The sequence below is a fragment of the Mauremys mutica genome, chromosome 8, assembly GCF_020497125.1.
Source record: "Mauremys mutica isolate MM-2020 ecotype Southern chromosome 8, ASM2049712v1, whole genome shotgun sequence".
NCBI classification, from domain to species: domain Eukaryota; kingdom Metazoa; phylum Chordata; order Testudines; family Geoemydidae; genus Mauremys; species Mauremys mutica.
Window position 1 is genome coordinate 43,260,383 of NC_059079.1, and position 27,452 is coordinate 43,287,834.

The window sequence follows — 27,452 nt, forward strand, 5'->3', positions numbered from 1 at the left end:
CACAGAGTGGTTTTCAATGAAGAACTCTTTGCACCTCCCCCTAGAAATTACCATATATACTCGTTCATAAGCTGAATATTTTTAGTAAAAAAGGGAAGCACCAGAGAAGGGGGTCAGCTTATGAATGGGTATAGAGAGGGAGAGGTGGGACATAGCCCCTCCCCCCAACAGAGGGAGCAAGGAGAGGCAGCAGAGACAGAAGGGAAGAGGCAGGGCCAGAGTCTCTCCGCTTCTAGCCACGCTGCTCTCTCCCCAGCTCCAAAGCTGCTGCTCGGCCCCGCCCCCCAGAGCAGGCTGTGGTCGCGCCGCCTGGCCCACTGGAGCTCGCTGCGGCCATGCCACCCGGCTCACCCCACTGGAACATGCTGCAGCTATGCCACGCGGTCTGGCCCGCCAGAGCAGGCTGCAGCCGCACTGCCCAGCCTGCCGGAGCAGCTCCAGCCAGGCCGGGGACATCCTCCCCTGGCCCTCCCCAGATAAGATGGCAAGGGATGGGATGGGGAGTGTGGGGGGGGTCCTAGGCTAGGAATGGGGTCACCATGGGGGTGGTCACAGGGGTTACTCCCCTGACTCCCAGCTTCCTTCTCGCCAAAAAATTTCCTCGCTAGTTGCTGTCCTGGCCTGTCAGGGTAAGCAGTTGGCATGCTGGGACACTTTGTTTACTTAGGTTTATCTCCGTGCCTGCGGACGCTCAAGGTAAACAAACCATCTCAGCCAGCCAGCGGCTTATCCCGAAGGCCCGGGAGCCAAAGTTCGCTGACCCCTGAATTATAGGGTTGGCTTATGAATGCGTTATAAAAATTTTCCATTTCTACTTATCCATCTTTGGGGGGTTGGCTTATAAACGAACCGGCTTATGATCGAGTATATACGGTAAGTTAATCACTGCAAGCATATGTCTGATCTCTCATCTAGTACAGCAAAACTATGGGTTTTAGTGTTGACATAGCTAAGGTATCTGCTTAAGGTAGAAAAGGTTGAGAGAAACATGATCATATGATGCTGTGTATAATAACTTCTCCTGCTGAATAGAAAGATTAATTACCCAGTCCTGATGTACCCTGACTATCCTTTTCTTTTATCTAAATGAGAGTTCAAGTAATCAGGAAGAGTTGTTTTAAGATCCCAAATTCAGTGAAGCATTTAAACATGAGCTTAACTTTAAGCATGTGTACAGTCCCTATGAGTTTGGGACTACTCATGTGCTGAAAGTGAGAGGGGCTTGAGTCACTTATAGGGATCAGTGTTCTGTTTAGTTTTCTAAAACACTTCACATGTTTTTGGGATGAGCAGGGAAGTTTTCAATGCCACATCCCTCTTAGTTGTGTTCATGTTCTTTGTCAAAGTCAGCCAACATCAGCAGTAATACTGCCTCACATCATATGTTTATATACTCATATGCAAAACAAACAAATTTCCTGTTAGGAAATAAGAAGTTCAAAATTAAAATACAGTAATAACTCCAATGAAAGATACTAAATTAGTTCTACACAGAAAAAAAATCTGCTAAATTCTTAAAAGCAGAATTAAATATACGCTGTTATGTCAGTATCAGAATTCCATTCAGTGGTGTGCTGTCTGCATGTAATATGAATCTAATTTCTGTTTCAAAACACTTCTGTTTTTGTTTTTTGTTTTTGTTTTGGTCTGTGTACATCAGATAAGCAGTACTTCAGAGAATCTGAACAATGAAAGATTGTAGATGAGTGGCTGCCTCGTGATGCCCCCTGGTGACCTTGGGCAGACCTGCATGTAGCCCTTCACCTCAGTTTCCCTTTTTGGATCCCCAAATTAACTCCACACATGGTTTTTTCCAGTCATAAGATCATAGAATCATAAGGTTAGAAGCGACTGCAAGGGTCAGCTAGTCTAATGCCCTGCCAAGGTGCAGGATTTTTTGCATCTAAACTATCCAAGACTAATGGCTATCCATCCTCCTTTTGAAAACCTCCAGTGAAGGACCTTCCATAACTTCCCTAGACAGTCTGTTCCATTGTCCTACTGTTCTTGCAGTTAAGACGTTTTTCCTGAGATTTCATCTAAATCTGCTATGCTGTATCTTGAACCCATTGTCTCTTGTCCTGCCCTCTGTGGCGAGAGAGAACAGCTTTTCTCCATCTTTTTAATGAAAGCCTTTCAAGTATTTGAAAACAGCTATCATGTTCCCCATTAATCTCCTCTTTTTTCTAAACTAAACATACCCAGTTCTTTGAGTGCTTGCTCATATCAATTCCATTCTAGGTGTGTGTTGTCGGAGACTTTTGCTTTAGCAAGATCTGTAGGGTCGGCTGTGGCGCCCTCTGCAGTGCCGCACCCATGCATCGGAATATCAGGTGCTGCTGGTCCTACGCCCTCTCAGTTCATTCTTACTGTCCATGGTGGTTGGTTCCTGGAGCACCTCTCTTCCTTGCCTCACGAGTGGTCAGTGGTTTCTTTCCCTTTCGACTTTGTATTCCAGCTGTAAATAGTTTTGTTTATTGTAGATTAGTTAGTAAGTAGCTATTATGTACTATAGTCAGTCAGCTAGGGCATGCCCTGGTCGCCAGGTTTTAAGCCCTGTGCTGACTGTGTAATAGGCCTATGCCTGTTAGTGACCCACACGGCAGCTGTCTGAAGTGCTTGGGGGGGATCCCACATCAAAGTAAGTGTCACATCTGTAAGAACTTTCGTCCCAGGACACAAAAAGGACGCAACATTCATTTGAGGGCCTTCCTCATGGAGGCCGCTCTCCACCCAGCCTCGGAGCTGGCCTGGCCAGACACGACGCCCAGCACTTTGGCCTCGGTGCATAGCACATCCCAGGTACTGGGCTCTACCCAGGACTGATCTCCTTCTCCGGTGCCCAAGAAGAAGTCTAAGAAGTGGGACCCCGTAGTGAGTAAGACAGACCAAGGGGCATTGGGTCCCTGTTTGGGCCACTGCCCACACTGGAGCTGCAAGGAGACCTCCTACCCCCCTAAAGAATCTGTCACCGACTCTGTCTGAGTGGTAGGGGACTCAGACTGATGGTTGAGTCAACACTTTCCTGGCGCCCAAAGCGCAAAGGACTCTTCCCCCCCCCCCCCCACAGGGACACTCTCCAATATGGCACTGCTCCCCCTACTCCTGGCACTGGTCTGACTACTCAAGGCAACCACAGCAATGGTTAGCCGCTGGACTCAGACGTCGATGGCCCAACATGGTCACCAGAGGAGGATTTCTCCGGCATGGAGAGGAAGTTCAGCCCCTTGCCGAGACAGCACCTTCGTGACTGGGCTCCTGAGGTTGTGTCCACCTCAGCGATGCCGTCCTGGCAGCAGGGCCAGTGGCCAGTACAATGGCCTTACTCGAATGCCTGGGGCGTGCTGGTTATGCCGATGCCCCCATCTCACCAATCACTGGTCACCGCGTCGGACAAGCATCAAACAGCACCAGGCTAGTTGTGCGAAGCACAAGCAGATGCTGAGATGGAGGGCCGGATGCTCACCCCGAGACCTCCTTTCCCCACAGGGGATGATGCTCCAGTCCCTGCCCTGGTGGTTCAGTCATCCTCATCCTCTCCAGATGAGGCTATGATGGGGTCCTCTCGTGCTAGTTCACTGAACGACTTTAAGGAGCACCAAGCCCTGCTCCGAAGGGTGGCCAGTAACCTAGGCCAAGAGGTAGAAGAGAGGGCAGAGCAATCAGACACTTTGTTTAATGTGCTGTCCCCATCCACCCCCGCACATGTTGCACTCTCGGTGCACGAAGGGGTCCTAAAGATTGCCAAAACCCTCTGGCAAACCCCATCCTCAATCCCGCCCACTTCCAAGAGGGCTGAGAAAAAGTATTTTGTTCCGGCCAAGGGGTTCGAATACTTATATACTCACCCGCCCCCAGGGTCATTGGTTGTTTTGGTGGCCAACAAAAAGGAGAAGCAAGGGCACTCTAGTTTCACACCCAAAAATAAGGTTGGCCAAGAGACTGGACCTTTTTGAGAGGAAAATGTATTCCACAGACAGTCTCCAGTTCCTAGTTGCGAACCATCAGGCTCTTTTGGAGCAATGTAACTTTAAGCTGTGTGACTCTCTCCATAAGTTTAAGGACTCCATGCCCCAGGAGGTGGCCCAAGAGTTCGGGGCCCTGGTTGAGGAGTGTACAGCAGCGGCTAGGTGTTCCTGCTAGATGGCCTGGGATGCGGCCGATTCGGCAGCCAGGGTGGTCACCTCGGTGGTGGTCATGAGGTGCAGTTCCTGGCTTCAGACCACAGACCTGTTCCAAGAGATGCAGTCTTCGATACAAGATCTCCCATTTGATGGAGTTGGGTTCTTTGCAGAACAAATGGACGTGAGGCTGCATGGTCTGAAGGACATGGTCTGAAGGACACTCGAGCCACGCTCCGCCCCCTGGGGTTCCATGCACCTCAGTTGGCAAGGAAGCAATTCCGGCCACCCCTGCCACCAAGGCCTTGGCAGCCTTGGCAGGTATCTACAAGGGACACTAGTTTTAGACTCAGTTGCCCTTCCTCCTCCCGTTCACCTGCGCAACCTGGCCCAGTGAAACACCACAGGGGTCAGAAGCTTGCATTTCAAGGATGCACTAGAGAGCAACACTCCAGTCAACTCCCTGGTTCCTTCCCATCTTTTCCTCAGCTGTCTCCGTCCTTACCATTTGGCCTGGTCGCAGGTTGTCTCAGACCACTGGGTGCTAGAGATTGTCGCTGGACTACATTCTCCAGCTTTTGGCCACCTTCCCACCCCACCTACCTTCTTCCCCTTCCTCTTCAGGGACCCTTCTCACTAGCAACTCCTCATTCAGGAGGTAGACAACCATCTACAACTGGGGGCAGTGGAGGAGGTCCCTCAGGAAATGAGGGGGAAAAGTTTCTACTCCCTCTATTTCCTGATCCCAAAAGCATAAGGGGGCCTACAACCCAGTCTGGACCTGCCTGGATCCGGGAGACTTGAAAGATGCTTATTTCCATATCTGTCTTCCAAGGACACAGACAGTTTCTCCATTTTATGGTGGGCCAATGCCATTTCCAGTTCATGGCACTTCCCTTTGGCCTCTCCTCAGCCCCATACAAAATGTATGGCCTCACTGTATAGTAAAATATATACTCTCATTAGTAAATCTTTCATGAAACTTTCCACGCCTGAAGAAATTTGCATGAACTGAGAAACACACTGGTAGCCCTTATTAAAACATTTTTATTTATTTTTTTTGGTGGAGATGATTTTGTGTAAACTTTAATATTACCTTCCGTTTATGAATAATCCAACACTTGAACAATGTATTTTGTTTGTTTGAGGAGGAGAGGGTTGACAGAGGAGACTAACACCTGGTGTTGAGCTTAAACTATTAAAAAAAATAGATTCAATTTTGACTAGAAATGTATATCTTCCAATATATAACTAGAAAAATTTGCCTTCTAATATAAGAATATCAGGAGATATATTTGCAGTTTATTTTTAGCTAACAGGTTTCAATCTCTCCTCTCCTGAGTTATGAATTATATTGGTAGAAACTCCCTAGATGAAATAAAATTTATCTCTGAGATGGAGTTGTACCTTGACCAAATTATATAAATGTTGTATAATGTGCAGCTCTCTTTCTGCCTAGAACCACTTATGTAATACAAGAAATTTAAACAACATTACTACTTAAAAAAAAAAAAAGGTTGAAGAAATGTGAGATAAGGTGAAGTTTTCTTTAATAAAGTTTTCCATAACCTCAAGTACCTGATTCAGCATTTCAGATAGCAGTAAATTACACTAAGTATTTTAGCAGCAGGTGTGTTTAGATTCAAACTTACCTTGTTCCAAAATGAGGATTGACTCTTAGAAAGCAATATAGTTGAGGTGTATGGTGTAATAACAGAATAGCAGGAACTATACAGTCAATATTTGGGGGAGCGGGGGAAGAGATTCAAAGTCACATCTAAATCATGAATGTCATGGATAGCCGGAGTTAAGTTACATAACTTTTTTTTTTGTTCATGATAAGCTATTGCTGTCACATCTGATGTTTCTCACTTTCAGTATTATCAAAAATGTTGATGGTAGAGTGAGTATTACGCCACTGGGAGAAGCAAAGACATATGTTAATGGGAAACACATTTCAGAGCCAACAGTTATGCATCATGTAAGTTGTCCATCACTGGTACAGAAATAAATATATTTATGCATGGCTTTGAAAATACCTGGCATGAATGGTAAATTATCTGTTGACTGCAGTTTTTGAGAAGGCTCTTGAATTGTTCATCATGACAGATTACTGGATATTTTTATTTTTCTAATTTTGATGTATTGTGTGTGTGTGTGTGTGTGTGTGTGTGTGTGTGTGTATATATATATATATATATATATATATATATATATATATATATATATATATATATTTGTAAGATTATAGACTAATAGTGTGTCTGTATTTTGCAGGGTGATCGGGTGATTCTCGGTGGAGACCATTATTTCAGGTTTAATCATCCAGTAGAGGTTCAGAAAGTAAAAAGGCCATCTTGTGGGACTACCCTTTCATGTGATGGGCCAAAAGATTTTGAATTTGCAAAAAATGAACTGTTGGTTGCACAGAGGTCACAGTAAGTATTGTGGAACTTTCCAGGTTAAAAATAAACTGCTCATATGCTAATGCAGCATGCTCTCTTCTGGAAATATATAGGCATATAAACTGCATAAGAATAAATTAAAGTTTAAAAAAAAAAAAGACAAGGTCACTCTTTACTTCTCATAAAGTCGAACATTTTAATAAAGTTGAATACACACAATGATATTGCAGTGTTTTTATAACCATGAAACATTTATTTTTGTTATCTCTAGCTGTGCACTCTTTTGATTAACTGTTTGGAATTCGAATACGTAATTCTTATTATGACATATTTCCATAAGCCTGAATTCTACTAAAATTGTCTTCTCACATCGAATCTTCTTACTTGCCAAAAGATTAAATTGAGAATTTATTCCACTGCAAAAATCAGACTTTCAGAGAGGGTTATTCCAAATACAGATTATGATATGTTTAATGCAATGCAAAATGGGTGAGTGTGAAGCTGAGGGACAGCCTCTTGAATTTCAGCACAGGAAGTTGGTCCCATCTTAATACTTTTAGTCCTGGGTGAATTCTGTGCCAAAAACAAAAAAATGCTGCACACAATATTTTAAAATTCTGCATATTTTATTTGTCAAAATAACACAATATAATCACACCAGTTTAAATTATGTTGGTAACTTATTTCAAAATACCTGTCAGCAAGTATGTCTGTAACAATATAGACAACAAAAAAGATTCAGGAAATGTTTTTTGACAAATAGATTACTTACTAGGCATGTTAATACAGAACTCTGAGTAATAATTCATTTAAACTACAGTACAGAACCATATTTCCTGCACCCCTCAGAAGCAGTGCAAAGGCTTGGGGGAGTCAGGGGTAATGGAGAAGCTGAAGGAGAGGGAAGTAATTGCTGGGAAGGAGCTTGTGTATAAATTTGAAGGGTTGTTGGGTATGTATAGAACAGGTGGGGAAAAGTATAGAATGAGGGGGGGGTTTGAGGGAGGGCGGGAAGGCATTGTTAGGGAGCGTCGCCCATGCAGACCCTGCTTGACCCGTAGTCTCTCTCATTCAGTCAGGCACATCTGTCACCATGTGGCCCTGCACCCCCTCCTCCTGTCCCCATGTGTCTGTGCCCCTGCATCCCCTCAGCCAGCTCCTTCCCCTCATCTCCGTGTGTCTCTACACCCTCTGTCCTCATGTGTTTCTGTGCCCCCACTCAGTCATCCGCCTGCCCCCTGTAGCTCTGCACCCCCTGCCCATGTGGCCCTGCACCTCCACTCCCATTCATAGAATCATAGGGTTGGAAGGGACCTCAGGAGGTCATCTAGTCCAACCCTCTGCTCAAAGCAGGACCTAATCCCCAACTAAATCATCACAGCTAGGGCTTTTTCAAGCCTGACCTTAACCTCTAAGGAAAGAGATTCCACCACTTCCCTAGGTAACCCATTCCAGTGTTTCACCACCCTCCTAGTGAAAAAGTTTTTCCTAATATCCAACCTAAACCTCCCGCACTGCAACTTGAGACCATTACTCCTTGTTCTATCACAGGGGTCGGCAACTTATGGCATGTGTGCCAAAGACGGCACACGAGCTGATTTTTAATGGCACGCTGCTGCCTGCTGGAGCAGCATGTCATTAAAAATCCTGTCTGGCCTGGCTCGCTCTTCTCCGCCCTCTGCCTCCTCTCTCCTCCGTGGAGGGGCAGGAGGCAGAGCATAGGCACGCACATGGGGTATGCCGGGTATGCCCAGGACCTCTCTCCTATCCTTCTCCATGTCATTGGTACCTACATGTATCACAACCACTGGCTCCTCCCCAACTCTACACATAAGCCTATCAAAATGTCTTGAGAGATCTGCAACCTTCGCACCAGGCAGGCAAGTCACCATGCGGTTCTCCTGATCATCGCAAACCCAGCTATCTATGTTTCTAATGATCGAATTGCCCAAAATGTAGCAGCTGTGGCTAAAAAGTCTTTCTCCTTCTTGTGTGTGATTTTCTGCCCTGGGGAGGTGGGGGAGATAATCAATAAACTACAAAATTTTAGCACACCCACGACAATTAAAATGAGAGGGTTTTAGACCTAAATTTCACATTTGACAGAAGCAATAAAGTAATGACTATAGCATTTGTTACTCTTTTTATCTCCTATGCAACATACTAAAAAAGGTTAAAAGCTAACATTTTAATTTAAGTTGCTCCTACTTCCAGACTTGAATCAGAAATTGAAGCGGCACGATTGAAAGCCAAGGAAGAAATGATGCAAGGTATCCAGGTTGCAAAAGAGATGGCTCAACAAGAACTTATTTCTCAAAAAAAAGTTTACGAAAGCAAGATAAAATCACTAGAAGCAGAACTGGTAAATTGCTTTGCATAATTAAATGAAAAGGTGGATTGTTTAGCCTTTCATGCTATCTCGCATACCTGAACAGCTGAATCCCTGGCTCTCTTTCCTCTCCTTTGAAACACTTATAAAAATCCACCTATTGCACAAAGTATTCCAGATATAATGCGCTCTTTTTGTACGGGGTTTTCATTCTTTCTTGTGTTTGCATGTGTCTTGGGGGCGAGGACTACTACAAGCAGGGTACAATTTTCAGGATTATGCTGGCTTGATATAATTAATAGAGAATAATATATGGTGGCAAAGTGATAAATTTATGATACTATACTTCTCAACAAATGTACTATAGCAGGGGTGGGCAAACTTTTTGGCCTGAGGGCCATATTGGGGTTCTGAAACTGTATGGAGTGCCGGATAGGGAAGGACGTGCCTCCCCAAACAGCCTAACCCCCGCCCCCTGACTGCCCCCCTCAGAACTCCCAACCCATCCAACCCCCCTGCTCCTTGTCCCCAACTGCTCCCTGGTACTCCACCCCCTATCCAACCCCCCTGCTCACTGTTCCCTGACTGCCCTGACCCTTGTCCACACCCTGCCCCCTGACAGGCCCTCCGGGACTCCCACACCTATCCAACTGCCAGCTTCTCCCTGTCCCCTGACTGCCCCCCGGGACCCCTTGCCCCTTATCCAACCCCCTGCTCCCCGCCCCCTTACCATGCCACTCAGAACATCAGGACTGGCAGCCACGCTGCCCGGCCGGAGCTAGCCACACTGCCGCACAGTCTAGAGCACCGGGGCAGGCCAGTGGCGCTCGCAGCCATGCTGCCCAGCAGGAGCTTGCAGTCCCACCGCCCAGAGTGCTGGTGGCACAGCGAGCTGAGGCTGTGGGGGAGAGGGGGCAACAGGGGAGGGGCTAGGGGCTAGCCTCCCCAGCTGGGAGCTTAAGGGCTGGGCAGGACGGTCCTGCGGGCCATAGTTTGCCCTTCTCTATACAATAGGGTATAATAGTTGATGTTCATTGACTGGGATATAACCTCCCATTGCTGAGAAAGTGAATTTATCTCTGTAATCTAGTGGCCATAAATCTCTCATGGACAGAAAGAAGAACAGACTCTAATATCCATCTTTAGTGAATGGGTTGGATGAGCTGAAGCATGTGATTTTTTTTCTCCCTATACCCCATTTATTCTATCCTTTTTTTTTAAAGAGAGAAGAATCTCATAAGAAACAAATTCAGGAAATGAATCACCAGCAGACTGCTAACAAAATACAAGAACTGGAAAAAGCAAAGCAACATCTTGAGTTGGAAGTATGTTTCAGCAAGAAGCGCCTGGAAATGGAGACATTAGCCACCAGACAGGTAATTTTAAAACATGCATTTTATCTGATCAATCATATATTTAAACAAACCATTATAATATTATTTAACTTCATTGGCTTTCTTAAAAATAATCCTCTCCAAAATGATTTTAAGACAGACATGTCTCACTTACTGCCCTCTTATTAAATCAGCTGCTATTCGGGGTATCAAAAATAACAAGATCAGCTATAATTTTATGTAATGGGGGCTGGATTGCTGATATTCCAAACTTAGGGAAATGTTGAGCTCACCAAAAATGATGGACTCAGGCATAAATGCAAGCAATGTCTAGAATGTTCAGTATTTGGGGAAATATCTGAGGGAGCCAGAATACTTTCAAAACTTGTTTCCTCAGATAAAAACATTAAAGACGACTTGACAGTACCCCTGAAAATGAGGAATTATTCCTAAATCGTATTAATAGATGTAATACCTTACATTTTGACCCAGATTAGGTTTCTACATTTGCTGATTGCAGTAGACACCAAAACTTCATTATTTTCCATGACTGCTAGTGCACATTTTCTTTCATCTTCAAACTTCTATGATAGATTTTTTCTTTTTTAAATAATTGATAGAAAATTCTGTTCCCTTTTTCTTGAATTCAGTAGTCCCATTTAAATAATAAATGCTCCAGCATATACATGTGAGAATTTAAGCAAGCAATGAAAATTGGTAGAATTTGTCGTCTTAATTGATGTAGTAGAGGGATCAGATAAAAAAGAAGTTTATTGTAAAGCATGCAGCTTCAAAAGATAAAATAACCTCTCACCCCATTTTATTCTTTGCTTCTTGTAAAAACATTGTCATGGATGGATCTGTCTTTTCTTTAGGCTTTAGAAGATCATACTATTCGTCATGCAAAGATTCTTGAAGCTCTGGAGGCTGAGAAGCAGAAAATTGCTAAAGAAATAGAAACTCTCCAGCAGAATCGTGGAAATGGGAATAAAACTATAACTAGTATGTGTGTGGGGTGTGTATGTGTGGAGAGATTGTGTACAGCAGGGGTGGCCAACCTGTGGCTCCGGAGCCATATGCTGATCCTTATCTAGGCACTGATTCCGGGACTGGAGCTATAGATGTTAACTTTCCAATGTGCTGGGGGGTGTTCACTGCTCAACCCCCTACTCTGCCCCAAGCCCTATCCCCACTCCACCCCTTCCCCTGAGCCTTGCATGTCCTCGCTCCCCCCAAGCCTCCTACACACGTGAAACAGTTGATTGGGGTGGGAGGTGGGAGTAGGCGCTGTTTGGTGGGGGCTGCTGGCAGGTGGGAGGCGCTGAGGAGCAGTTAGGGGGCTGCTGAGATATTACCGTGGCTCTTTGGCAATATACTTTCGTAAATTCTGACTCCTTCTCAGGCTCAGGTTGGCCACCCCTGGTGTACAGTGTAACTTTCAATTCATTATTATTTCCTTTGCTGTCTGGCAATGGAGAGAGAGGCTTTCTCCCCTTTTCTTCCCGCTTGCTGGGAGGTTTACTTTCTGGCAGAGAGACCTCTTTAGTCTCTGTTTTCACTATGCTTCTTGTGAGAAAATTGCTGCATTTCTGGCTGAGATGGGATCCTAGTAGCTTAATCTCTTACCCCAGCACGTTATCTCAGTGGTATTGAAGTTATAAGATCTTCATCTTTATTGTTGGGATGTGATCCTTGCCCTTTTTGAGACATGCATATCAGGCAGCGCTAGAGTGATACTTTGTTCACATTTAGTTGGGCTGGGTGAACAAACAGAAACATGTAGATTAGCGTACTTTCTCAGCAGACCAAAGGCTCTCCCATCATCAGACAGTCTAGGCTTTGTGGGAAAGAGCAGGAAACACAGTTGTGGAGGCTGAAGGACCAGAGCAGGAAGGTAAAATGTATTTGTTTCTAAAACCATGCAAATGTGATACCTGCAATGATTTAAATGGCATTCCAGTTTTGAAATATCCTTTGAAAGTGTGAACTGTTTTTTAATGTTTTCAGTAAATTGGAAATCTGTGAGACTGCCTTGTCCACCAAACTCCTTTAAAGGTCTCCCTTTTTTGGTCTGGAATCATTTCATTATGTTTGATCCAGTCAACCATAATCTTGTGTTTTTTATTTAGTTAAGCCTAACTGGAATTCTATGAAACTCTCTCTGATGATCCAGGAGGCCAATACCATTAGTAGCAAATTAGGAAAGCACACAGTCTTCTGCAGGTGAGTTACCTAATTCACATACAAGGCACATAATAAATAAAAAAAAAAAAACACCTAAATTTGATGTTGGATGTGGAATGAGCTTATCTTTTTTTCTTGGAAGACTTTTGCTTAATACTCTTAACTCAAACCTGTTGGTTTGTAAGCTATTTTGAGTAAACTGATTTATAATAAATACACGACAGAGAAACTTCTATTTAAGGCTTCTCAAGAGCCAGGATCTTGTATATTATTTTGGAATTTCTCCCTTGAATCTGACTGTTACAAGAAAATTTTACAGAACCAACCTGATTACTCCTGTATTAGGAGTATTGTAAGCAAGACACGAAGTAATTCTTCCACTCTACTCTGCATTGATTAGGCCTCAATTGGAGTACTGTGTCTAGTTCCGGGTGTCACATTTCAGGAAGGATGTGGACAAATTGGAGAAAGTCCAGAGAAGAGTGACAAAAATGATTAAAGGTCTAGAAAACATGACCTGTGAGGGAAGATGGAAAAAATTGGGTTTGTTTAGTCTGGAAAAGAAAAGACTGAGAGGGGATAAAATAGTTTTCAAGTATGTAAAAGGTTGTTACAAGGAGGAGGCGGTTAATCACTGGAATAAATTGCCTAGAGAGGTTGTGGAATCTCCATCATTGGAGATTTTTAAGAGCAGGTTAGACAAACACCTTTCAGGAATGGTCTAGATAATACTTAGTCCTGCCATCTAGTGCAGGGGACTGGACTAGATGACCTCTAGAGGTTCCTTCCAGTTCTATGATTCTATTATTTTAATTAGGCCCTTGATATTATTTGTTACTTAAGCAAGCCAAATTTTTCAAAAGTAATCTTTGTCTACTATTGGCAAACTATTAGCCTCATACTAATCCACTCTTTTGTTAATTTTGGTGATCATGGCTTTTGTATTTTTTTTTTTTAAATTAGACATGATATATCAGAACAAGGAAATGGCACTGGACCTTCTGTTAAAGTGCTGGTTCGTAACCTCAAGCTGGGAATTGCAACTTTCTGGAGCCTGGAGAAGTTTGAATATAAGCTAGCAGCAATGAAAGAACTCTATGAGGTTTGTAAGAATTGAAGAAAAACTTCACTAATTGTAAACATTTAATTTAAGATATTGATGAAATCATTTAGAGTTAGAGTTCAGAATTTGTCAGATTTTAATGAACTAAACATCTGTGCTTTTTATGTAGGGTAGGAGAAATCCTAGTTTTTACTCAGTTTTATGTGTTTTAGTTTTTACTGCATCCTTCCTTAGGTAAAGCTCTCATTTACTTAGGAAAAACTGAGTAATGAATTCTGGACTTGGACCCATGTTTGTAACTGTTGTATGTGCGCACGTGCTCGTGTGTGCTCATACATTCTGAGAAAATATCAGTTGTAAAAGGTCATGGATTTTTTTTCAAATTTTCACTAGTTTTTTGGATCTTGCTAGTCAAACACATAATTTGACATTCAGGCAGATCCTTGTTTTCATGTGCAATCTTAGATTTTCAAGGGCAGGGGAAGGATTTAAAGACATTTTTTCAATGTAAAACATCTGTCTCCTAAAAAAAGTTCTTTAAACTATCTTAGTTAAATGCAGCAAAAATCTCCATCACTCTAAATACATCTCCTTTAGACAGACTATAGAATTTATACCTTGTTCCCTTTGTACATGCAGTATTTTGTATTAGGATAGATGGTGTTAATGTTAATGCTTTGTACATAAGAGGAGCATGTGCAAAGGAAGAGAGGGGGCAGGAAAAAAAGGAAGAAAAGTATCTGTATTTGACTCCACAGTTGTACATATTTAAAAAAAAACAACTTCTTTAAAATTTGAAATTTCATGAAGGCAGACAACACCGTCACAATTATATTGCCCTTTTTATTTAGTCTTGTCTATATGCAACTTCTTTTCCCATTGCATATCAAAGTTTAAATGGTCGGCCTTGGTCTGTGGGGGAGGAAAATGTGGCAGAGTAAATCCATCTTTGTACAATTGTTCATAAACATATAAGCGCAGTGCAAATTGCCCATGTTCTAGGACAATATGTCCTAAAGAGCACCATGGATTTATACCTTGTGTGAAGTTTTAGAATGGGTAGCTTAAGAAGTCTAGTAAAAAATCCACCCAACCTGCTGGGCCTCTTCAGGTTCCTTCCATTTTTAGGAGGGCAACAAAACGGGCACAGAGTGTGGTCTTTCTGCTGCATTTCAGTTCTCATTTCAGGAGCTTTGCAGAGTGCAGTATCTTTTCTTCAGTCTGTGCAATATGTGAGAGTGTAATCTAATTGCATACTAAAACAAACATAGTAGATGGTATTCAGAGGTGAGAGCTGGCTGCAGTGCAGGAAGGGTCCAAAGCTATCAAGTGGGACCATAAAACAGTTTGTCTTAATTAGTTTATACGTGCTTCAGTGTGTGATGCTCTGGATATATGCACACTTGTTCTTCTTTCCTTTCAACATTATTTTGAGCACAGCCTCATGCATTGTTGACAAAATAGTAGAAAACAATGTGCTATGTCAAGTTTACAATCAAATATTTTGATTTTTGCTGTTTCTAAATGAAATTTCTTCAAACATTTCAAAAGCACTAATTTTGATGGAGCATTCAGGCCACGTCTACACTACAAAGCTTTGCTGACTCAGCATACAGCCACTATGGTTAGTATATCTCTTGTGTATGTGCATACTTGGCTCCTTGTGTCAGTACTGTGTGTGCTTACTGGGAGTGCTTGTGTCAATGTGCAGGGCACCAAAGGGAGGTATCCCAAAGTGCAACACTCAGTGCGCTCTCTTTTGGGTAGTTTTGGCAATGCAAGGTGGGGCAGAAACGGCTAGTGCAGAAGTGACTGAGAGCAGAGGGTTAACTTCCCATAATGCAGTGTCCTCCATCCCATAATATCTGTATCCCATAATTTTTATTGCCCATTTTCAATTTCCATGAACGCGTGTGAGACTTGTCGCTGTCTGTCATCTCTGACAGAGCATGGGGCCTGCACAGCTCTGCACTGTTGTCCTGGGTGTTGAAAGCACAGGATGCACGATTCTCCAATATTTGCAGAGCTGCAAAGAAGAACCATGGGGATGATTTCCTGGCAGTCACTTTGCTGTGGGACATAGCACGAACCAATTCAAGGTTGTTGGTGGCATTCACAGAACCGCTTCAAATGGTGGAGTGCCACTACTGGGACCAAGAAATGAGCACTGAGTGGTGGCATTGCATCATAATGCAGATTTGGGATGATGAGCAGTGGCTGCAGAACTTTTGGATGTACAAGGCCACGTTCCTGGATCTGTGTGCTGAGCTCGCCCAAGCCATCCAGTGCAGGGGCAGCAAACTGAGAGCTGCACTGACAGTGGAGAATAGGGTGACCAGACAGCAAGTGTGAAAAATCGGGACAGGGGTGGGGGGTAATAGGAGCCTATATAAGAAAAAGACCAAAAAATCAGGACTGTCCTTATAAAATCGGAACATCTGGTCACCCTAGTGGGGAAGCAAGTGGTGATCACACTGTGGAAATTTGCAAAGCTGGATTGCTACCAGTCAGTAGGAAAATCCACTGTGGGGGGCCATTGTCATGCAGAAGTGCAGGGCCATTAAACATCTCCTGCTGTGCAGGACTGTGACTCTCTGCTATGTGCAGGATATAGTGGATGGCTTTTCAGTTAAAAGGGCTCCCAAACTGCGGTGGAGCAATAGACAGCATGCACATTCCTGTTTTGGCCCTAGTTCACCTTACTACAGAGTACATCGACAAAGAGGGTGACTACTTCTTTTAGTGCTTGCTCATGTCCATTCCATATTAGGTGTGTGTGTTCGCCACATGCACCAGTGCCAGAAGTTTTTTTCTTAGCAGTATCCGCGGGGGACCAGCTTTGGCGCTTTCTGAAGCGGTGCCCGCATGGCACAGTATAAGGGGTGCCACGGCTCTTCCCCCCTCCCCTCCCCCCACACCTATTATGGAATGGATATAAGAACACATCTCAAAGAACACCAGTTACAGAAAAGGTAACTGTCTCTTTTTCCATGCTTATGCAAGTGCTGGTGGATCACTGGGGATGCATCAATGTTGGCTGGTCAGGGAAGGTGCATGACACTTAAGAACACAGAACTGTTCAGAAAGCTACAAGTATGGACCGTCCTTCCCAACTGGCAGATTACCATTGACAATATTGAAATGCCAGAAGTTGTACACCAGTAACCTTGACAGCACCAAGGAAAGATTCAACTATAGCAGTGCAGAATGACAGGTGAATGTGCTTCTGGTAGATTGAAAAGGCTCTGGGATTGTCAACTCACCAGATTGGATGTCAGTGCAAAAAATCTCAGTGGTTATAGGTGCCTGTTGTCCTGCATAATAATTGTGAAGTAAAGTGGGAAAACTTGCTGCGGGGGCGGTGGTGAAGTGACTGTCTGCTGAGTTTGAACAGCCAGACACAAGGGCTATCAGATGAGCTCAATGAGGAGCTATACGGCTTAGAGAGCTTTGAAAGAGCATTTTAACAGCAAGCCACACCAATGTGCTGTCGTGGACTGTACTCAACTTGGCACTGCAGTTGGAGGCCTGTTAGGAATTGTGTGGTGCTTGATGTACTTCTGTGCATGTATCACTGTAATGAGTCCAGTGCCCCGCCCCTCTTCCTGGGCCTGCTAGCTCTCTCAATAAAGTGCAGAGAGGCCTCCAGTTATGCAGCACCTGTGGCTTTATTTACACACACACTTCTCCCACCACAGTGTTGAGCTATATACAAGGCGTGCAGGGTTAGTTCCCCCTTTTCCTACAGTCAGCCCGCAGCTAGGAGACTGACCTTTCCCTGGCTGGCCTTTCTGCTGGCTCCCAACCCTTATAACTGCTGGCTTGTCAGGCCTGCAGGTGGAGCCAATCCACAGGCCAAGCATCAAGTCTGTTTCACCAGCCCCAATCTATTTCTCTTGATTGGAGCTGGCTGAGCAGGGGTAATTAGGTACTTTTGTGCCAGCACCCTGCTACAATCACCTATTTAATGTTGGTTTGCTTGATGTACATTTATTATGACTACTCTGTTTGACACTGATCCTATAGGTTGCGAGTGTACGAGACCACTACTTTCACTGCCAGCAGGCATTACACAACATGTGGTGTTAATTAATAAAGATGAACAACTTTCAAAACAAAGGAGTTTTATTCACTTACAAAAACAGCCCTGTGTACATAAACAAACTGCTCCACCTGGCCCCCCTAACTCTACAGGGGAATGAATAGCAGATAGCATCTCTACCTCTTTGTCATCCCGCTACCTCTTGTAGTACAAGTAAATTAATGCAAAATAGATAGATAGCTGTGTCCTGCTGTTAGGGATGCTCTCACAGTAATGAGAAATTTATTTACATTCTTACCTGAGGTTCCTTCCCCTACATCAGGCTTGCCTATGTTCAACTGCAGAGACTGGCTGAACTGCAGTGGAGTCAAAAACAGGTCCTGGCTCGCAACACAGCTGGACCCTCCTGGTCATCTGTCCCCATATGCCACCACCTCTTCCTTGTTGTTGTCATAGTCCTCCTCACTGTTCGTGGCAGGGGCCTTTGACTCAGGCACCTCAGAGGTATCTAAGGTGTACTGGGTGGTGGTGTGGTTTAAGCAGGAGGTCTATGACTCAGCACCAGATGGATTATTACCCTCCTTGGCCTTCTGATTGTCCTGACACAATTTCTTGGCTTTCATATGACACTACTGCTGGTCTTGTCATACCCTCTTTTCCTGCATCTCCGCAACAATCTGTTCATAGATGTTGACGCTTCTACAGCTGGTTCAGAGCTGTGCCTGCACAGCCCTTCTCCCTGCAGACCCAGGAGATCAAATAGCTCCTCTCTGCTGCAGGCAGGAGGAGTGCATCTGGAGTGTGTAGCTGACATAGTCAGCTGGGAAGTTGCATACGACAAGGGAGAGCAGATAAAGGTGTGCTCACCCAGCTGAACAACTAGGAAAAGGCATTTCAAAATACATGAGGGGTTTTAAAGGTGGGGGGGGCTTCTGGGATGCATGAACCCTGGAGTTAACAATTGTGACCAGAGCAGTCAGTGTCGGGCATTGTGGGGCAGCTGCTGGAGGACTTTTTGGGTCGACATGGGTAACTCCGTGTCTGTACTTGAATTGTGTCGATTTCTGCACGTTGACCATAGCACAATGCTGCTCAGGGAGCTGGTGTTTCTATGTTAGTGTAATGGGGCACATACATCAGTGGCAGAGACATGTAAATGTACAACCAGGTTGACACGTCGACCTAACTTTATAGTGTAGAGCAGGCCAACTCAGTGGCACGCTTGGAATTTGAAAAAACGATTTGTGCTACCGGAGCCCAAAAAATACCATCAGAAAATTTTCTCAGTAGAAAAAAATACTGGCTTTTCATGTTTGGAAAATGTTATTCTGTAATTTTTATCAAACCTTTCAAAGAAAATTGCCCCTCAAATGGTGAAACATGAATCCCTTTCATTTGAAAAGGTAATTTATTCAGACACAAGTAGGTATCTGAAATCAGAAATGTAAAAAGAAAGCTCCAGAATTCTTCCTTCAGTATTATCTAGTTCAAATTTTGTAAATTGAGGTGTGGGGATGGAGTTGAGGGAAATTCTGTTTGTGTATGTGTATCAAATAACAAAACTTTGTTTAGGTACATTTATTGTTAGGACCTGCTTTGGTCTTGGCAATACTAGAGATCAGGTGCTATTACATATGGAAAAATATGGCTAGAATTGTTATGTATTTCTAAATGTTATCATAATGCAAGACCCTTTAGTGAAATCTAAATGCATTTAGTCTTTTTGCTTCTTAGGGAGTGAACTGTAAAGTAGTTTTGTCCTTGGCTCTCCCAAATCCAGGATGCTGGATAACATTGTCTTCCCTAAACTTTTATCTTGTTTGTAAAGGCTAGTGTGGACACTCCATAAAAGTTTGTAGCCCGGAACAAATCTGTGGAGACTCTTCTGCATTAGCATTTACAAATATGTTAAGTACTTCAAGTTCATTGCTATCAGTTTACATTAGACCTTTGTGTCTCAAGTTGACATAACCTTAACAAGCAAGCAAACATACATTTATTTCAAAAGGCAAATGCTAATTTTAAAGACCAGCCTACTTTCTTTACAAATAAATTGTAAACTTTTATTACACCATTCCTCTCTTTAACATAGCTAAAAGAACTAGATTTTCTTCTCCTTTCAGAGTAACGGTAGTAACAAAGCTGATGATGTATTTTATGATCCTGCTGATGAGTGGGAACCTGACCTTACAACTACATCCGTTTCTTCCTTTTCCAAAAGGAGGTAAATAATTTTATTCTAATTTTTTTATATTTAAAAATTACATTTTCAGAAACTTGTTTATTGGTATAATTAAATGTCTGCATAAATTTACATAATTGATTTTGTTTGCCTTATTATGGTGCTGATACTTACTTGTTAAATTATTTCCCATTCAACTTGTGTATTGGCAACGAAGGTGGAATTGCACTGATATAATCTTAGCAAGCTCTGAGACTCTTTTGCACACATTATGCCAATAGTGATGAAATAAATATAATTTCATGTATTTGTGGAATGGCGGAAGTATGCTCTTCATGCATATTAATGACTTTCCTATTGTGAATGTGATGCACTTAGCAGTGACTTTTTTGTATCTTTTTTTTTTTTTAAAAAGTAACCTTAAAAAACAAAAATGGATTACTCCTCATCTTGTTACTTTATGATGTACCTAGGAGGCCTGAAAGGTGGGAGTTTTTCTAATGCTTTTTTTCCCCTTATGTTTTCCCTTGGAGATATCAAGGGGTTGAGTCTTGCACTACTTTTGCTGGAGGTCTATTTTAAGGCTTGTCTGCACTAATGTGTTTGCTTAATGGGTTGACAATTAACTTAAGATAGTTTGGGGAGTGTCCAGATTTACTTTACAAAGTAGCAATCAATTTAATTCCTGAGATTGAATGTTTGTCTAGAGGTGTGGGGTTCTTTTAAGAGAAACCAGTCACATGAACTTGACCATGTCTATACTAAGAGTGGTTTGCCATTATGTCTATAAAATGTCCAAAAAAGCCTCCACCTCAAAACTTTAATGCAGAGTTAAGGTTGCCTGGTGATAGCTGATGCCCTACCAGAACATTGAGTTCAGCAAAGCTCAAACTTGTGAAAACCAGGAAATACAGAGTTACAGTAAATACCTGTGCAATCTTAAGTCTGCCCCAATAAGCCCATAAAAGATATTCTCACTTGCCTTTGCTATGGATTGCACAGGAGCTCCATATACTTTCATACTTAGCTTATTCCACAGAAAGAACTCCACATATACTAAATTTTACACCCATTCAACCCCTTTCACAACCCCTTCACCTTAGGCACACTATGTCACCAAACATTATCCTTTCTTAAATACAATGGATATCAGTTGGCGACTCCTTCATGGGGCCATGAGCATGGGCATGTACTTGGCGCAGTTTACCCCTTTCCCGGACACCTGCCCCTTCTGCGGTGTGAGGGAAACCCTGGCGCACATTTACTTGGAGTGCGCCAGGCTGCAGCCCTTATTCTGGCTCCTCACAAATATTTTGTTAAGATTTTGGTTGCACTTTTCCCCTCACCTTTTTATTTATGCACTCCCTATCTGTGGCCCCACAAAGCCACGGGATCTCCTGGTCAACCTCCTGGCCTTGGCTAAAACAGCCATCTATAAAACCAGGGAGAGGAGGTTGGCCAATGGGGTCTCCTGTGACTGTGGGGCCTATTTCCGATCCTCTGTCTGTTCATGCATCCGGGCAGAGTTCCTCTGGGTGGCGTCCGCGGGCTCCCTTGATGTCTTTGAGGAGCAGTGGGCGCTGCTTGGTGTCCCTGTCAGGTTCCCTTTGTTTGACCCTTTGACCTCACTCTCATCCCTGTTATCTCATTAGTTGTCCCCCGGAATTATTTGGTTTCCAGCCCTGTGGATCCTCCCCTTAGGCTGGGGGAGGGGGGAGCCTTTAGCAGTGGGCGCCCACTTCCTGGTTCCCAATAGGATTATCCTTTCACTTACCCTTCCTTAAAATCACAGACCACGCTCATTTCCCACCTAACTGCTGACAATCCCCATGGCAAGAAGTTCCCAGGCCCTGCTAGTGACACAGCCTACACAGCGCAGTGATGAAATGAGGCATACTGGGTCTGTTAAGGGACACAGGCACCCTTTTTTCTTTTTTTCTCCCCCCTCTTTCTTGCACCTCTTTCGTGTGATTACACACATGGGTCAGGGAGAGGGGCTCACACCACCCCCAGAGGGCCGCAGTCTCCCAGGACACCTTGTATCACAATCACAGCTGTTCCAAGCTATTACAGCGTCTTCTGCTATTCAGTACAGTTATACCTAATACAGTGAATAAAGCTGGAGTACATGCAGATAATTCCCAGTGGCTATTGCGAGCTCTGATGGGCAGAGTTAAGGTTGTATGGGCATGAATTTGTACCTGAACTTAAAAAAAAAAAAAAAAAATCCTCCCACCCCAACCTCAGGCCACATTCATGCATCATAGGAAAAAATAAAAAAGGGTACCTTTAAAGGCAGACTTAGTGTATATAGGTACAATATATTTTTTATGACTTTTTCAGTGGGCATTGTAAAGCTATAATATCTTGAACATTGTGGATTATCAAGTAAGCAGTAAATCTAACTAAAGAGAATAGTTATCTTTCATGCACAGCAGTTACTTTATAATCCTAAATTAGGGCTGTCGATTAATCGCAGTTAACTCACGCAATTAACTCAAAAAAAATCACTATTAAAAAAATTAATCACACTGTTAAGCAATTGGTATTCTATTGAAATTTATTCAATATTTTTGGATGTTTTTCTTCATTTTAAATGTATCTCTTTCAATTACAACACAGAATACAAAGTGTACAGTGCTCACTTTATTATTTTTATTAAATATTTGCACTGTAAAAATGATAAACAAAACAGTATTTTTCAGTGTATTCAGTATTTTGCATACAGGTACTGTAGTGCAATCTCTTTATCATGAAAGTGGAACTTATAGATGTAGGGATTTTTTGTTACATAACTGCACTCAAACATAACAATGTAAAACTTTAGACCCTATAAGTCCATTCAGTCCTACTTCTTGTTCAGCCAATCACTAAGAGAAACAAGTTTGTTTACATTTGCGGGAGATAATGCTGCCCACTTCTTAATTACAATGTCACCTGAAAGTGAGAACAGGCGTTCACAGCTACTGTTATAGCTGGCGTCACAAGATATTCATGTGCCACATGCGCTGAAGATTCATATGCCTCTTCGGACATCGTTCCAGAGAACATGCTTCCATGCTGATGATGCTCATTTAAAAAAAAATGCATTAATTAAATTAGTGACTGAACTCCTTGGGGCAGAAGTTTGTCTCCTGCTCTGTTTTACCAGCATTCTGCCATATATTTCATGCTATAGCAGTCTTGAATGATGACCCAGCACATGTTGTTTGTTTTAAGACCACTTTTTCACTGCAAGATAGTTACAGCACTTGGCCCAAGATTTAAGAATCAGAAGTGTCTTCCAAAATCTGAGGGATGAGGCATGGAACATGCTTTCAGAAGTCTTAAAAGAGCAACACTTTGATGCGGAAACTACAGAACCCAAACCACCATAAAAGAAAATCAACCTTCTGCTGGTGGCATCTGACTCAGATGATGAAAATGAACATGCATCAGTCCACACTGTTTTGGATTGTTATCGAGCAGAACCCGTCATCAGCATGGACACTTGTCCTCTGGAACGGTGGTTAAAGCATCAATGGACATATGAATCTTTAGAACATCTGGCATGTAAATATCTTGCAATGCCGGCCACAAGAGTGCCATGCAAATGCCTGTTCTCACTTTCAGGTGACTATGTAATTTAAGAAGTGGGCAGCATTATCTCCTGTAAATGTAAACAAACTTGTTTTTCTTAGCGTTTGGCTGAACAAGAAGTAGGACTGAGTGAACTTGTAGGCTCTAAAGTTTTACATTGTTTTATTTTTGGAATGCAGGTTTTTATTGTACTTAATTCTACATTTGTGAGTTCTCTTTTCATGATAAAGCGATTGCTCTACACTACTTGTAGTAGGTTAATTGAAAAATACTATTTTGTTTTTTACAGTGCAAATATTTGTAATAAATAAATGAGCATTATAGACTTTGTATTCTGTGTAATTGAAATCAATATATTTGAAAATGTAGAAAACATCAAAAAATATTTAAATTATATTCTATTATTAACAATGCAATTAATCGTGATTAATTTTTTTAATTGATTGACAGCCCTATCCTAAATCTTGAAGCTGTGTGGGGGAGGGTTTTTAGGGAAAGGTGAAAAATACCAAAAATATGTTATGTTCTAAAAAAAATTTCGCCAAATGTTTTTAGCTATCAGCAGTACAAAATAGTGTCTGGTTCGGAAGGTTTTATTTACACTTGTATAATTTAAAAGCATCATATTTAAAAAAGTAAATTCCAGCTGAGCTAAGACCTTGTACATGAAGTTTTAGCCTTGTAACAGTGTTTACGACTGAATTGCAAACTCCTGCAAATAGTCGCTTATAATGGAAATGCTGACAGATCCTTAATTATGGCTTTGCTACTGGGCACAGATATGATACTGTTGTTCTGCAGTAAAGCAGTTTGGTTCAGCTGATTGTAAATCTTTATATGCGTTGTTGACAGCCCAAAGTAAATTCTACCCTGGGGTTAAATAAAAGTTCTTTAAAAGGAATCTGACAGGCAGTTTCTTTATTTCTAGTCTAAATATTGGTTTAACAATAGAATAAAGTTGGAACGGCAACAGCTTTCCTGGTCTGTTGCTTGCTGGGCAGTAATGGAATGCTATTCCTGTGCACTGTCAGAGTCTCAGTTGTGTATTTAATCTGCGTATTTTAAACAATATCCTGTATAAAAGTGAATTGAAAGAAAAAGCTTTTGAACTGTCAACACCTGAGTTCAAGGTTCTGTGTTTCTTCTGTAACACTTGGTGACATCACTAATGGTGAAGGAAATTGAATTCAATTTCCATGTAGGAGTTTGTGATGTTGCTGATTATAGCAGGGGGAAAAGAAAATAGTGAACCTCATGGCATGGAGAGTAAGAGTTCATTTAAAAATGTGTGGATTTGGGTAATTAGCAGTTTCTGTTTTTGAAAAAGCATTCTGTCCCCTTTGATGCCACCCCTGATATGTGGTGTTAAGTTTGTTCAACCAGCAAATAGACACAGAGAAAAGCAAAGCTATTGTCACTTATTCCTTTAAGAAGGTGGGTGGCTGACTGTATGAAGTTATTTTCTTCTGACAGGGTCCAAAAATCAGCCTTTTCTCTAAAGGGGCAGGCCCATGTTTAACATTGCTAAGCCCTGTGAATCAGGGAGGAAGCAGTCCTTTGTTTTCTCCAGGCTTTAGAAAGGAAGGATAGTCCAAGGATTAGGGCACTAGCCTACTCCTGGGGAGACCTGAGTTGAAGTCCCTGCTCTGCCACAGACTTCCTGTGTGACCTTGGACAGGTCACAGTCTCTGTACCTCAGTTCCCCATCTGTAAAATATGGATAATAGTACTACCCTACCTCACAGAAGTGTTGAGAGGATAAATACATTAAAGACTGTTAGATGCTCAGATAGTAAAGTAATGGGGGCCTTATAAGTTATTAAAATAGATAAATTGAGCCACACTTAGTCTAGTTTCTGTTCAAACAAGAGAGATCAGTCCAGCTCAGTCAGCAGCTTCTACAGAGGAAGAGCTCGGAGTCTGACAAACATATTCATCAGGTATGGCTACTGGGCTTTGTTCAGTTGCAAATCCCCTTAGCTTGAGATTTTCAGATACTGTCTATATCTCAAGTTTACTTAATTGAATTTGCCCCAATCTACGGTCAGCTAAACTGACCGCCTCCAAGGTATGCAGGTGTTTCCTCATAAACTCTGATAATACTGTGGTGTTAGTATATTTGAACTATCTGGATAGCACCAGGAACCTCACATAGCTAAGGGGGGGCACACTGCTGTTTATATTAATGTAAGGAAACCTGCTATCAATAAGTCTGACGCATCTGGAGCCACCTACATTGCTAAGCAGAATGTCTATGTCGGGGGAGTTTTTACCTAGTCAGTAGGGACTCTGACCAAATAAGCATAGTGCTTAGAGTTGCCCTCCCTTAGGGAGCCATCTGGTAGAGGGATAAGTAGAAGAACATGGCATCCCATTTGTGTCCATGCCCCTATGTTCCTAAATCTTTTCAGAGTATGCCCACTGTAGGTAAGAAGGTTTGAGGTTTTTTACTGCGTGTTACCTAGGAGGTAATCTAAAGTTTATCTTGCCCGGCAAACGGATGTGAAAATTGCAACTATCTTGTTGGCACTAGGATTTTGCCACATGGTAGATACAATGTGTTAGCTAATATATGGTTTTTAAGGAAAAATTTTTTTTAGAGAAGACAAGATCTCCGTGGGTAGTCTAGCCTCTTCCCTGGATGCCTGCTGAGGTACTATGTTCAGAACCCAAGGTCTGTGTTGTGCAGGCACAGAAAGAGAAGTTATATTCCCATTTTCTGTGGCTGAGTCAAGATAGCCACCTTCTCCTAGAATTCTAGGATTGAGGGTGAGACTTATAGATAGGGTGGTGTGTAGGCTAATGCAGGGGTCCTTGACCTCTTCTTTCTGAGGCCTCCCCAACATGTGATTAAAAACTCCATGGCCCACCTGTGCCGCAACAACTTATTTTCTGCATGTAAAAGCCAGGGCCAACATTAAGGAGTAGCAAGCAGGGCAATTGTCCGGGGTCTGCACCACAGGGAGCCCTGTGAATTTAAGTTGCTCAGGCTTTTGCTTCAGCCCTGTGTGGTGGGGCCCGTGGCCCTGGGATTCAGCCCTGCACAGCAGGGCTTAGGCTTTCTGCCCTGAGCCCTAGTGAGTCTAACACTGGTCCTGCTTGACAGACACCCTGAAACCTGGTGGAGAACCACTGGGCTAATGCTTTGTTCATTCATATTGGAAGGAACTGAACTTGGAGGAAGCAGATTCTTGAGGAGGGTAAATTCTGTTACTTTAATTGATCATCATTCCTGCTTATGTAATCAAATTGAAGAGGGTCCAGTGTAATAAGAGTGAGTCACACAGGAGTTCTAGTTGGAGAGTAGGAGCAGATAGTCAGCTCAGGTAAATTGTCATAATTCCATTGACTCAAATGGAAGTATGACACTTCACAGTAACTGAGGATCTCCCTTGATCTTTATTTCCTAGCTCATATGTCAGAGGACAGTGATGACTGGTACACCTATGGTCTGTGCTGTTTTGATCCGGTCACTGAAAGATAAGTGGGATTCTCACTAATCTTTCTGAGGGCAAATGTCTGCAATTTTCCACTGACCTTCTGAAATAAATCTAAATAAAGACCTGTCTCTCTTGTGTTTCCCATCCATGCCCTCATATTCTAGGAGCAGAAGTTTCATGAAGAACAGGAGAATTTCTGGATGTTTGTCTGATATAAAATTGCAGCCGATCCAGACCCTACACACGTCGCACTTATCAGGTGCTTTTTTTTCCTGTATAGCAGATTCTTTTATTTCACACTGAGAGCTGGAAATTTATAGCTTATTATTATTAATAGTAATTTATGCCTGTGTAATAATTTGAGAATTTATTGTAAAGAAAATGAGAAGCTTGACATTTTACAAGTAAAATATTCAGATTTGTAGTGGGTGTTCCTGTGCCTGCCTGTATACCTTACACTATTTCTTTGCCTAAATCTTTGTGTCATCCTTCTTGAGGGTAAAACCCTCGTGAGCAAGGCTCCTGTCTATCATGTTGAGGGTTTTGGCTGGAAACTCCCTACACATAGCCATTGAAGGTTAACTAGGATGATGCTGTCACCCAGTGCCTAGTGTTGGCTGTACCAGACTATTAATTCCAGTACAGTCACTGAGTGATTCTTTGCTTGAGATGTTGCTAGTTACTCAACTTCTCTGACATTGTCTCTGGTTTGTTGGTTACAAATTTCAGAAATTAAAATTTTAAAACGTATGTTTTTCAGATATAAGTTACCT

General features: G+C 42.6%; 1 protein-coding gene across 1 annotated transcript in view; it reads left to right on the forward strand.

Moving 5' to 3' along the window:
• Positions 1-27,452, forward strand: part of KIF14 (kinesin family member 14) — a 79,260-nt gene that overhangs the window by 27,887 nt on the left and 23,921 nt on the right. Inside the window, exons 15-23 of the mRNA XM_045025988.1 lie at positions 6,000-6,102; positions 6,399-6,559; positions 8,741-8,888; positions 10,079-10,231; positions 11,065-11,191; positions 12,319-12,412; positions 13,337-13,475; positions 19,602-19,702; positions 26,844-26,938. Of these exons, the coding sequence (XP_044881923.1) occupies positions 6,000-6,102; positions 6,399-6,559; positions 8,741-8,888; positions 10,079-10,231; positions 11,065-11,191; positions 12,319-12,412; positions 13,337-13,475; positions 19,602-19,702; positions 26,844-26,938 (1,121 nt within the window). The remainder of the gene's footprint in view (positions 1-5,999; positions 6,103-6,398; positions 6,560-8,740; positions 8,889-10,078; positions 10,232-11,064; positions 11,192-12,318; positions 12,413-13,336; positions 13,476-19,601; positions 19,703-26,843; positions 26,939-27,452) is intronic.